The sequence below is a fragment of the Belonocnema kinseyi genome, chromosome 8 (assembly GCF_010883055.1).
Source record: "Belonocnema kinseyi isolate 2016_QV_RU_SX_M_011 chromosome 8, B_treatae_v1, whole genome shotgun sequence".
Taxonomy (NCBI): domain Eukaryota; kingdom Metazoa; phylum Arthropoda; class Insecta; order Hymenoptera; family Cynipidae; genus Belonocnema; species Belonocnema kinseyi.
In genome coordinates, this window is record NC_046664.1 from 135,532,349 (window position 1) to 135,545,030 (window position 12,682).

Sequence of the window (12,682 nt, forward strand, 5' to 3'; positions counted from 1 at the left end):
GAGAGAGAGAGAGAGAGAGAGAGAGAGATCTTCGTTATTTCGTTCTACTGGTCGTATTTTATTTTTACAAAAAGCGTTGTATAAGCTTTTCATCCTTCAACGAAGACCTCTTCAGTATATTTATTATCGATGTTTTTGATAAACCCATCATTATCCCTTCGTCTATCAAGAATTTTTATAATAGTCAAAAAGACAATAGTAATAAAATTTTGTTAACAAAACGACAAATCATTATCTTAAAATAAAAACATAACATACCACAAGTTTATAAAATCCTCCCTCATACTCTGAGGCGAGTCTAGGTTTTTAAAACCATGTTTAAATTAGTGTAGAGGTTGAATGGTCATAGAGACACAATAACAAATAATAACAAGATTATTTACCGTTTTGGTAAGAAACTTATAAAAGATTCTGCAAAAAAATTTGAATGGTTAGCTAAAAAATATTATAACTATAATTTAAATCCAATAACAATTAATAAAAAATGGCTTATGAATCTTGCTAACGAAGTCATTCCTAAGAATGCCAGTTATTTTCTTAGTCTAGGCAATAAATTTGCTACGAAACCTAAAAATAATAGTAAAATAGTTGGAAACACACTAGCAAATGTAGAAGATAACATAGATTTTATTCCTGAAGATAAACCTATGGATTTCAGAGCAAATTTGTCAAATATTTTAATAAGTTCCTGAATAATAACTGTACAAATTATATCACTTCTGATTTTGAAGAAATGGGTAGGATTACTAAGGAATTCCTGACCGAAAACAATGATATTGTGGTCACCAATTCAGATAAAGGTAATTTCACTGTCCTGGTGGATAAGAAAGACTATAACAATAAATGCTATGATCTATTATCAGGTGTAGGAGTTTATAAAGGTTTAAAGAGAGATCCTACTAGTAAAGTACAAAGAGAGATGAACTCTCTCATTGGAAACCTTTTAAAACAAGGTCACATTAATTGTGAAATGTCAATAAACTTAAAAAGTTATAATTCTATCTCTCCAAAATTTTATGGGCTACCCAAAATTCATCAAATAAACGTTCCAATGAAACCTGTCACTTCTTTTTTTGGATCTCCATTAATCAACCTATCAAGGTACATCAGTACTCCTATTTAAAAAATTATAGAAAAAACTCATACTTTTATTAAAAATAGTTGGGATCATACGAGTAAAATTAAAAACATACAAATTCCCGAAAATTACTGATTGGTTTCTCTTGACGTAAAGTCCTTGTTTACAAATATACCTAGAGACTTAGTATTGAAATGTATTAAAATAAAATGGCGAGACTTAAGAGAACAAATATTATGGACAAATACATGGTACCACTATGGGATCTCCACTTTTTGAAGTTATATCTGATCTTGTGATGGAAAAACTTGAAAATGACACCCTAAAAAGAAATAAGTTTAAACAATTAATTTTTTACAGGTATGTTGACGATATCCTCACGTGTATACCACAAAATGATATAGCCAGTTTTTTAAAAGCATTTAACTCATATCATAAAAAATTACAATTCACTGTAGAAATAGAAAATAATAGGATTAATTTCCTCGATTTAACTCTCACTCGGACTGACAATACAATAATTACAGATTGGTACAGGAGAGATACTAGCTCCGGAAGATATGTTAATTTTCATTCAAAAATAGCCATTAAAGATAAAATTTCCGTTATTATTAATTTAACTGACAGAGCAATCGGATTATCGGATAATATTTTTCGTGAAAAAAATTTGAAAATTATACACGAATTATTAAAAGATAATGGTTATCCAGAAAAATTTATCAACAAATACATTAACAATAAAATTAAAACTTTAAGTGAAAAATCGTCTCGCAATTAAAGTGATATTGTTGACTACAATGATCTTGAACCGGTCAGGAATAACATTATCGTTCTGCCTTTTATACACGAATTTTTTAGAGCTTACAAAGACTTATTTAGTCGTTATAATGTTAGAGTGGTTTTCACTTATAAAGAAGACTCGTTTAAATGTTTCTCCAAAAACAAAGATCTTACTCCTTTTGGAGCAAAAATACATCTTGTCTACTATATACCTTGCGAATGCGGATGTACATATATAGGACAGGCTAGTAGATATATCAGTGTCAGGATCAAAGAACATATTTACGATTGTAAGAGCGATTTGAGAAAAACGGCTCTTGTAACGCACTCACACGATAATGACCATAATTTTATTTTTTCAAATACTAGAATTATAAGTAGTGAATAAAATTATAGAAAACGAAATTTCAAAGAAATGTTCCACATAATTAAAAATAGTAATAGTGTTAATAAAAGATCCGATACTGAATATCATAGTGATATATATCATAATGTTATCGCTCGCACCAATTTTAATCGTCAATAGAAAATTTAAATGTTTAACATATACGCGCGCTTTCGTGGATAGTCATGTGACTTGTTTTATTTTAGGTTAGGTTAACCTCTTCCTCCCAAAAACTGTCATAATGTAAATAATGTGTTGGCCCATCATAAAAGTATTTTTTATTTAAATTTACAAAATAATGGTAAAGGGGAGGGAGAAAAAAATGTGTTTCTATGACCATTCAACCTCTACTCTAATGTAAACATGGTTTTAAAACCCTAAAGTCGCCTCAGAGTATGAGGGAGGAATCTATAAACTAGTGGAAGGTTATGTTTTTATTTTAAGATAATGAGTTGTCGTTTTGTTTACAAAATTTTATTATTATTGCCTTTTTAACTATTGTAGAAATTCTTGATAGACGAAGAGATAATAATGGGTTTATCAAAAACGTCGATTTTAATGTATTGAAGAGGTCCTTCGTTGAAGGACGAAAAGCTTATACAACGCTTTTTGTAAAAACAAAATACGACCAGTAGAACGAAATTACGAAGATCATCTGTATTTATTTTATGAATGTTAAAAAAATTTTGACCGGATTCCTTGTCGATGGTATGTCCAAACGGCTGCCCATTTTTTCCGAAAATTCGGCGAAAGTGATAGGCTACTTGGCCATAGCCACCGGTGAGTTTATTGAATTCGCAATATGACTACGCATGCGCACAGTGAATTGTTCTTAGCTAATCTGCTATGCTTAGATCCTATCAAACCTTCGTCTTTCAAGAACAGTCTCAATTTCAATGTAACAATAGATTTTATAATTCCAGCGGAATCGTAGGCTTAAGATGATATCAAGTAACTTACAGAATGTATTCACAACGTAAAATAGGAAAAAAAGTCTCGACTACGGTTATACTATTTAAACTAAGTAGTTTCGAATCCCTTTTTTTCTCATTGTTTTGCCGTTGATTTCTCAGGACTTTCTTTTTGAGAGCTCACCCCATGGTTAAGCGCCTCGCGCGCCGACACCATCGCAAAGGCGCCTTTTTCTAGTGCCAGCGGCCCCGATCCGGTGGGGGTTCAGGCTGGCTACCGCCGTTGGCTCTTGTTCCTCGGTTTAAATTGTGGGCCTTTGTTTGGTAAGTATGGTGGTTTTCGCGGAGTACTCCGCGGCTGTATTGTAAAAATCTTCCTCCCATGGATGCTGCCCCCAACAGGTTCAGTCAGACCTAGCCCTAACGTTCGGGATCCCATAGGTGTCTGTGAAGGCAAAAATGGGATCCAGAACAGCGACCCTAATCGTGAATTATCCCCCTCCCAAGGAATTCTACTGAAGCTCGTGGATCGGTTCATTTAAGTGGATACGCATCCACCTAAATAAAAGAAATACATTTCCCCACTATTAGAATTTAATCCAGAAGAACCGAACAGTTACCAACACCAATGATGCCCCAAACGAAACAAATAAGCTGGAACGATTATTTCAACAACAAAAATTTTACATGAAGACAAATATTTCTTAAGGTCTTTAGTATGTCAGGTATAAGTCATAAGTTTGCTTTTACTATCGGTAAGTTCTAAAACTGTACGAGAAAGCACTTTTAACACGGTATAGATCTCTGATTCATACTCGAGGATTAATGACGCGGTTATTCCTCCTTGTTTAGAACACAAGGTTCAGTCTCTTAATAGGACGTTATGACCAACCGGATATGTAAGCGGCCTAGTTCTCAGGTTATAGTAACGCGTTTGTTGGTCATGAGCAATTTTCAAAGACGTGTGATACGCTGTGTTTTAAGCCGAATGGCAATCGTTTAAATATATATCCAACTTACGTTGCGTATCTTTGATATAAGAGCGCATCATTGTTTAGAAGACGCGATCGACCCTTTGGAATGAATTTGATTGTGGATGGTACCTAATCGTGTTACTTCTATGAATGTTATACTGCTTACATAGGTTATCAAATATTTTGTCACAGAATTCTGTATCGTTTTCTGTAAATAGGAACCGAGGGGCCTCTCAAGGACTTAATATTGCGTCATGAAAAGCTTGATCTATTATTGCACCCGTTGCGTTTCTAAGAGAAATATTTTCAATCGAATTTGTAAAGAAGTCTTGGAACACGAGTATGTACTTGTGTTGGGCTGAGAAAGGGGTATATGGCCCTATAATATCCGCTCCGACCATGTACCAAGGTTGTTTAATTACTCGGTGTCCCATTTCGACCGGTGTCTTTGTTTTCGTACCCTTGCATTTCCGGCAGGTGTCACAAACTTTGACATACCCTACCACGTCACGGTAGAAGCCGGGCTAATAATATGTCAAAGCGGTTCTATGATAAATCTTCTCGGCACCTAATTGTCCTGATTGCGGTTTGGCATGAGCCTCGATTCGATCGGTTTCTCTCTGGTCTTTTGGTAGATTGAGTTTCCACACATTAAAATCTGTGAAAATAAAGTCTATTAAATCACAAGCTAGATGATGATATAAGAGCCAATTTTTAATTTTCCATATGGGAAAGACGCGTGGTGAACGCTCTACGTCAGCGAGTCGTTTCAGTTACCAAGTATCTTCCGTCGCAAACATCGGCGTGTGTTGCTCAATTTCATCCTGGTCTTAAGTTATTCTGGAAAGAAAGACGGGTACTACATGTGAGGCACCTTTACGGTACTGTATCTCAGAGTCATATTTAAATAGACTGAACGAACAGCGAGCTAACCTTCCTGTCCGATCCTTGAGAAACTGTAGCCACTTAAGGCTGCTTTGATCGGTTATCACAATAAAGTGAAACCAATCAAAGTATTCTCTGAATTTACAGATGGCCCAGACGACTCCTAAATACACACTCGCTCTCTCTCTCTCTCTCTCTCTCTCTCTCTCTCTCTCTGTAACAGAGTAATTCCGTTCAACGTCAGAAAGTGCATTTTTCATAGCTTGGAAAGCTTTCTCTTGCTCCTCGAGCCAAATCCAAGGGCAGTTTTTACGAAGCAAGCGAGTATAAGAGGATCTGAAATCGTGGCTAAATTCTGTATTAACGTACGATACCAAGATACACAACTAAGAACCTCAGAAGCTGGGTAGCGTGTCTCGGTGCTGCGTATTCAACCACTGGGGCCAATTTTTCTAGGTCAATTTCGACTTCTTCGCTATGGATTAAGTAACACAAATAACGAATGTTGCTCTGAAAGAATAGACATTTTTCTGGACTCGTTGTAAGGCCCGCAGCAGCAACTTTTTCCACAACTAACGTAAGCAATTTAATGTGCTCTTCGAAAGTCTTACTGAAGAAGATAATGTCGTCAAGATCAGCAAAGGCATTAGGTTCAAATTCTGTACCTATAACACGAATAATAAGCCGCTAAAATGTTGCGGGTAAATTAGTAAAAGGTCAAAAGGTAACGCAAAGTGTATAAAATCCAATTATTTTTCTAACCATCAGCGCTGGTGAAGCCCAAGGACTATCGGACGGTTCAACCAATCCTTCGGCTAACAGATCGTCCAGGATTTTGTGGAGCTCTGTCAAGTCCGTGGAGGATCGCCTTTTCAGCCAGAAAATTGACTATTTCAGTCTGTTCAGCCGTTAACTCTTTAATAGCTGCGCAGTTCTCGTAATAAGAGGGTGTTGAGAGCAAGTCAACTGTAATCAAGTACGTCGCACTCCCCCTCTGAGTCCGAGTTGAAATCTTCATTAACTAATTTTATTTTTACCGGTTTTACGGAAAATGCCCCCCCCCCCCCCTACAGAGACAGACTGGGATAAAGAAGGCACAGAACAAGACGAAGCGAATGTCGGTGCTACAGCGGGGAGGCCAGTATTTGTTAATAGCCTCAGAAACAACCTCTCATTCTGAGTCCCCGTAATGTTTTCCGACATACGTTTAACCGTACATTCTGGGGTATGGCAATCAGTCTTGGGGACTACGGTGCTTCCGAAAGTAAAGCAGTTTAAAGCCTTATCTTTGTCACAATTAATATGACAGTGATTGTAAGGACCTGCTATCCTGCGGGCCAGACAGTTTCGGCAAATTTGTTTCAAAGGATTTGAAGCCAAGTTCTTAGAGAAAGTAGCAAGGGCATCTACTGGATCGGTAGTATTAAAGAATTTGTCGTTGTTTTTTTTTATTTTTGCCTTTTTATTGTCAGGTTTGGGAGCCGAATCATTAGATACTTGATTTATTGCTGCTACGGATTCGGGAAGAAAAGTTTCTGCTATGGTGCACTGAGCTGGTTTTCACAGAGCCTTATTCGCGATCGCCGAATTTAGTTTTCTTGCCCTAACTTTTCCCGGGGTTATACGCGAATCCTGGAAGAAATGAGGATTCCGGTGTTGAGGGTGGCCTATATTCTTTAAAGGTCGCCCACTTTGCCTCCCAGTTTGATGCACCCATAGTTAATTCACTATGCTCAGATCCTTTCAAACTTTCGTCTTTCAACATCGGATTCAATTTTAATGGAACAATAGGTTTTATCATTCTTGCGGAATCGTAGGCTCTATATGATTTCAAGTAACTTACAGAATTCATGTACTACTTGAAATAGGGAAAAGGAAGTCTCGACTATAATTATAATATTTAAACTCAGTCTCAAATGCCTTTTTTCATTATTTTCAGCGCCTGTACTATCCGAAATAAAATTTAAAAATGACCCTTTGTCTGGCATCTCTCAAGACTACTCTGATATTAATATTACAATTATTATGATATATTATTACCATTAAGAATTGGTGGATTTTGCCATTATCGGTCAAGCAGAATTAGTGACATTCATTTTCTATCACGTTAGGAAGTCATCATCGGAAGTGATTTTTAATCGCAATATAAGGTATAAAAGTCCATCAATCCTTAACAAAAATGACGTGAGCACTGACGAAAAAGCCAGAGACCACGACATTATTAATAAACAGAGAGGAAAGAAAATGAAAAATGGGGCAAGAGGTCAAAGAAAATTACCGTGCAGATGAGAGATAAGGTTCTTCTTCAAAACATGGTCGTGGCTAATAAGCTGATACCAAGATTTGATAAAAAAAATGAAGTATTGGAAAGAAAAGGAAATGAAGTGACGCTGTTTAGAGATAGCAAAAATTTCAAATGTCATGTGCCACATGTTGAAAAGATACTTGAGCTGAAAGAAGCTCAAGCCACAGACTTTTTTCATTTTACAACAAGACCCGAACCACAACCACCAACGTTGCAGTCCAACGTGCCCAGCCAAGGGTAAAAGCAGCCAGTGGAAATGGTCTAAGGATGGAGACCGTACCTAAGAAGATAAGACTACTGAAACTAATAGCAAAGGAGGGATTGTGGAGACTAGCAACTTATGATAGTGGACAGAACCGAAAAAGGAGGGGACCGATCGATTAACGGTCAGTTGGCCCGTAATCCTTGGGGCGTATAGCTGGTATCAGTATGAAGCTAACGTGTTTGACATATAATGGTGCACATAATCGTTAACTTTAATATGTATAGTGTTTTTGTGAATCTTGGAATAAAACACCTTGTGATTACTACACATCGAATTATTCATTGAGAGCAGGGTACCACTCTGAATATGCCCATTAACATTTTATCGCCAACATTCCGCTGTTATTGCATAGCAACCGCGTTACCTTTACACTCTTATATTTTTATTTGCATGTACAGTTCTCGTTGGGCTACAGAACAGTGGGAACAAGTATAGAATTATATATCGCAATTTTAGCTTTATTTATAATATTTTACTTTTGACAATTGCTTCTACTCTGTCGATACTCTACCAAGATACACTTTCTAATTAGCTTGTGATATATATATATATATATATATATATATATATATATAACGTTGTTTTGCCGTATAAATTATTTTCAGTGAATATTTTGGTAGTAAAATAAAAAATAACTAACTTATTGTAAATGTGTGGGGATGTCGTATATAACTGAAAGAGGAATGGAGCGCTGTGAACGATGACAATTAAAAAAAACCATTATCAGTCTCTTAGTGCAATGGAGTGTAAGATATTTTTAGTGAGTCCATCTTTAGCCAACACAAATAAACTGGATGGTTTACCTACGCGAGAACATGCCACGTATAATTGTCCGTGTGGAAAACACAGTGTGCCCAAATCTAATCCACAAACAGACATTGTTCGGCCTTGAGACTTATTGATTGTCATTGCGAATGCCAATCTAATTGGAAATAAAACCTGTTTGAATTCAATTGGCACATCTGTGAGAATAATAGAGATTCGTGGTAGTAATACATCTTCTTTTTGGAACTTGCCATTCAAAATACTGGCTTCGGCAAAGTTGTTCATCAATTTTTTAATGACTAATCGTGCGCCATTGCACAGCCCTGGTGGGTTTTATTTACGTAGCAAAATAACCAGAGATCCTATCTTCAGTTTTAAATTGTGCGGTGGTATGCCTGGAAAATCCAATAAGTTAAAAAACTCTGCTGGATAATTTACAGCTTCGTTGGTATCACAAAGTGTACTGATCGATTTATATGACACCAAGTCCACTGGCAACAACTGTTGTATCTTGAAATTCGAAACGTTGACGTCCTCATTTTTTGCTGCCAAAATTGATCTTTCACTTTAATGAGTAAGAGAAAGCTTATTGTGTGTGAAATACAGGAGACCGGCATTGTTCTGATCGAGCGGGAACTGATCAATTATCGACCGCCGGGCGTAGAAAATCATTAAAGTACTAAAATCGCTATTAAAAATAGAAGTTGGTAATAGAAGGGTGAAAATTTAGTGTTTTATGTATTTTATAATGACGGATCATAAAAAAAATGAAAATAACAAATTTGGTCAAAAAAAGGGTGGACCACCCATATTACTTAGGGGTATGAAATTCTGAGACCTGCTGAATATACACACGAAATTTCATAAAAATCGGTCAAGCCGTTTCGGAGGAGTTTTGTCACAAACCCTGTGACACGAGAATTTTATATATTAGAGGAGATAGATTTATATAATTATTGACTTAATTATCGGTAAACTCTAAGCCGCGCACATTCACTGCCCCGAGAACCAAACCTTCTTCGTCTAGGCTGCGATTTTTAGACACGTTTCCATGCATACAATAAACAGCTAGGAGGACTTGAAGCTTCCTTTTCTAACACCTTGCCAATTAACGAACCAGTCATTCAGTTGCCCATTTAATCTCACTCTCGCTTTACTACCTGCATATCTTGTTTTTATTGTCTTTCAGGAGTCATCCATTGACTCCGTACTCCCGTATGACTTCAAAAGCTTATTTGTATCCGCTTTATTAAACTCTTTTTCTAGATCATATTAATTACACAAATATTGTATTGGAAAAATGACCAGGAATTTTCAATGTTATTTTCTGGAATATACGAAAAAGAATTAGTAAATTAATAAGCGCCAATCATTAATATAATAGTTTTGCTTATATTTCCCTTAATATTCAGGGAACATACATTCTTATACTTTAATTATAATTATTCCTATAATTCTTATTTATAAGGGATTTGTTCAGAACAACCCGAATTTTCCATTGAAATTCAAGTTATAAGGTGCCCCTTTTGGGTGATTCACTTTTAAAGAGGTTTTAAAATGTAAGTGAGCTGACCTGTTGATCAGCGATCTTTGACGAGAAAACGCGTTTCCTTTTGAAAAAATGGATAATATTTTGAAATCGTGCATTGCATTTAAAATTTTGTTTTATTTAAACAGGAAGAAATGCGAGTAAAAACTCTAAAATAATTGTCTCAAACATAATCTAAATCTTTTGTCAACCATCGGCGGGTAAAGCTTTAGGCAAGCTAAAATTAATCATTTCTAAGTACCTACAAGTTTTAGAGGCCTACATTTTCTGAAGAATAGTGCATTAGTATAGTACATTAACTTTTCGTATGATCACTTTTTTCAGTAAATGTGCAGCTGTTTAATCCAATTTGGACGAAAAATTTATATTTTATTTAAGCAATTGGTCTTATCTTAAAAGCTTTTATTAAATTCCTACATTAAATGAACATACAGAATTTCGAATTCTATGTGTCAGTAATAATATTAACCGATTTTTTTCCCTCCTACACCATTTTCTCGTCACATATCACCGATGACCTTATTGTCGTATTTCTATTTAATATGCCTGGGAAAAATAAATCACTTATTACACCGCGTTTAATTTCGACATTGAATTTAAAATTTTTTGATCGAAATTGTTAATTATATCCTAATGAAACTAATGCATTAAAAAAATTTATTGGGCATACAAATTTAATTCTTCACCAGAATGTCAAATAGATCGTTCTTTATGGCTACGATTTAATTTTAGAAACCTGTCGCATGAGATTTAAGTAATTAAAGAGCAAGTATGTATTTGTTCATTCAGAATCACCGTTGGACCTGTCAATGACGTTACTTTCGCAACATTCCTCATTGTCGAATCGGAATTCATGTTACGAGGTCGACGAGTACGAGTCTACGTCAGAAGAGTCATCGTCTTCCACTAATTCATTTGTAGGAGATAATATAGACTGCAGCATCCTGACAAGCATTAAAAGAGGTGAAAGGGTCTTACTGCCTTGCGAAATATGTAGAAAATGCTTCGACCGTCCGTCACTCTTGAAAAGACATATGCGTACACACACAGGTACATACATGATTTTATTCGGTTTGCTTGGTGTAGTTGAATAATTCATTAAAATTATACCTGTACCAATGTTAAACCTAGCTAAATTCCTTTCTTGTGAAAAAGAAGTATTAGTAAATATAGGATACCTTCCTTTTTTCGCGAAAAAGTATTGGATTTTCAATACTCATTTGTAAAAAATGTATTATATCCAATACTTACCAAAAATTATTTTTCATAAAGGCTCATGATTAAAAAAAGTGGTTTACTAATAATTTTTTAGGTATTGAAAAAATATGTAGTGTCACGTTCTAAACGTATGCACAAATTCATATTTCATACTGACATATTATTGAATATTTATACATTAATTGGAAAAACGAGATATTTAACACAGCTCACAAATCGCGCAGTATCATACCAATTGCAAACGATCTTGAATCCATCCAGCAAACTTAGCGAACATTGACGTAGTATTGGACCTCTAGCGACTTTAAGCATTGATTTATAAATGAAAATTAAAAAAATAATTTGCTTTCGCTACGCCAGCCTCCGTATTTTCGATAATATTTATATTTCAAGCAATAAATAATTTCTAATTATGTTTAACATATAAACTAAAGTAAAGATGCGTTCTTTAGCCTGTTTCGAGAAAAATGAGTAAGCATGAATTTATTAGAATCAAAAAATTCTTTAATAATATCAGTACCAATAATTATTTGGACGTTCATTAATTAATAACAAAAGAAATCTGGCTACATTATTTTATTGTATAAAATACCTTTTTACATTAAATTCCTGGCAAAGTTGACTGAGACCCCTATCGTTTCAATAAAAAAATATGAAAATTTAGAATCAAAACTATCGGACGTCTACCAATTTCATAAAAGTGACTACACTAACAAAAAAATACTACCGAATCAATTAAATATTTGTTCAAAGCATCAAGCGGTGCTTTCGCGCTCAGTTAAATGCATATACGAGGGTGGATCAAAAATTAAACCGGAATTTTAAAAATACTTTTCTTAGCCAATCGCAAGCACTCTCACAGTGTAGGTTCTTGTAATGTAGTGTATTAGGAGTGGGTAAAACGCTTGGTGAGCTGTTTGACTCAGTCAATTCGTCAGTACAGCTATGAGTGAGCAACAGGTTCCAGCGTCCGTTGCACAACGGGTTATAATAAAGTTTTTAACTAAAGAAGGCCAAAAAGTTTAAGAGTGGACGAGGAAGTGTGGAAAATGTGAGTCATAATCGACGTCCAAGATCAAGTGTCTCTGGCGATAACATTGGTGCAGTACGTGACCTTATTGAAAGTGACACGCGGTTCACTATTCATGAAATCGCTTTACAGGTGGGCATTAGCTATGGAAGCGCTCAAACAATCATTAAAAATCATCTTGGTTTCAAAAAAATCTGTGCCCGATGGGTCCCGAAGTTATTGAACGAAGATCAAAAAAACATCCGACAGCCAATCAGTAAGAGACATCTGAATCGATTTCAGCGGGAGGGAGAGACTTTTTTGAAGCATATCGTGACATGTGATGAAACATGGGTGCATCATTACCCTCCCGAGTGCAAGATGGCGAGTAAAGAATGGCGAAGGAAAGACGAAGCCGGTCCTGTGAAAGCCCAAACCCGTCTCTCAGCCGGTAACGTCCTCGCGACCGTCTTTTTCGACTACAGAGGAGTGTTGCTCATTGATTTCCTACATGATCGACGTACGGTTAACGCTGCCTACTACTGCCAGCTGTTGGAG

The 12,682-nt window shown here is 35.7% G+C and overlaps 1 protein-coding gene across 2 annotated transcripts in view; it reads left to right on the forward strand.

Moving 5' to 3' along the window:
- Positions 1-12,682, forward strand: part of LOC117179006 (histone-lysine N-methyltransferase PRDM9-like) — a 640,767-nt gene that overhangs the window by 441,818 nt on the left and 186,267 nt on the right. For both annotated transcript variants that reach the window (XM_033370617.1, XM_033370618.1), the window contains exon 4: positions 10,687-10,947. In XM_033370617.1, coding sequence (XP_033226508.1) covers positions 10,687-10,947 — 261 coding nt within the window. The remainder of the gene's footprint in view (positions 1-10,686; positions 10,948-12,682) is intronic.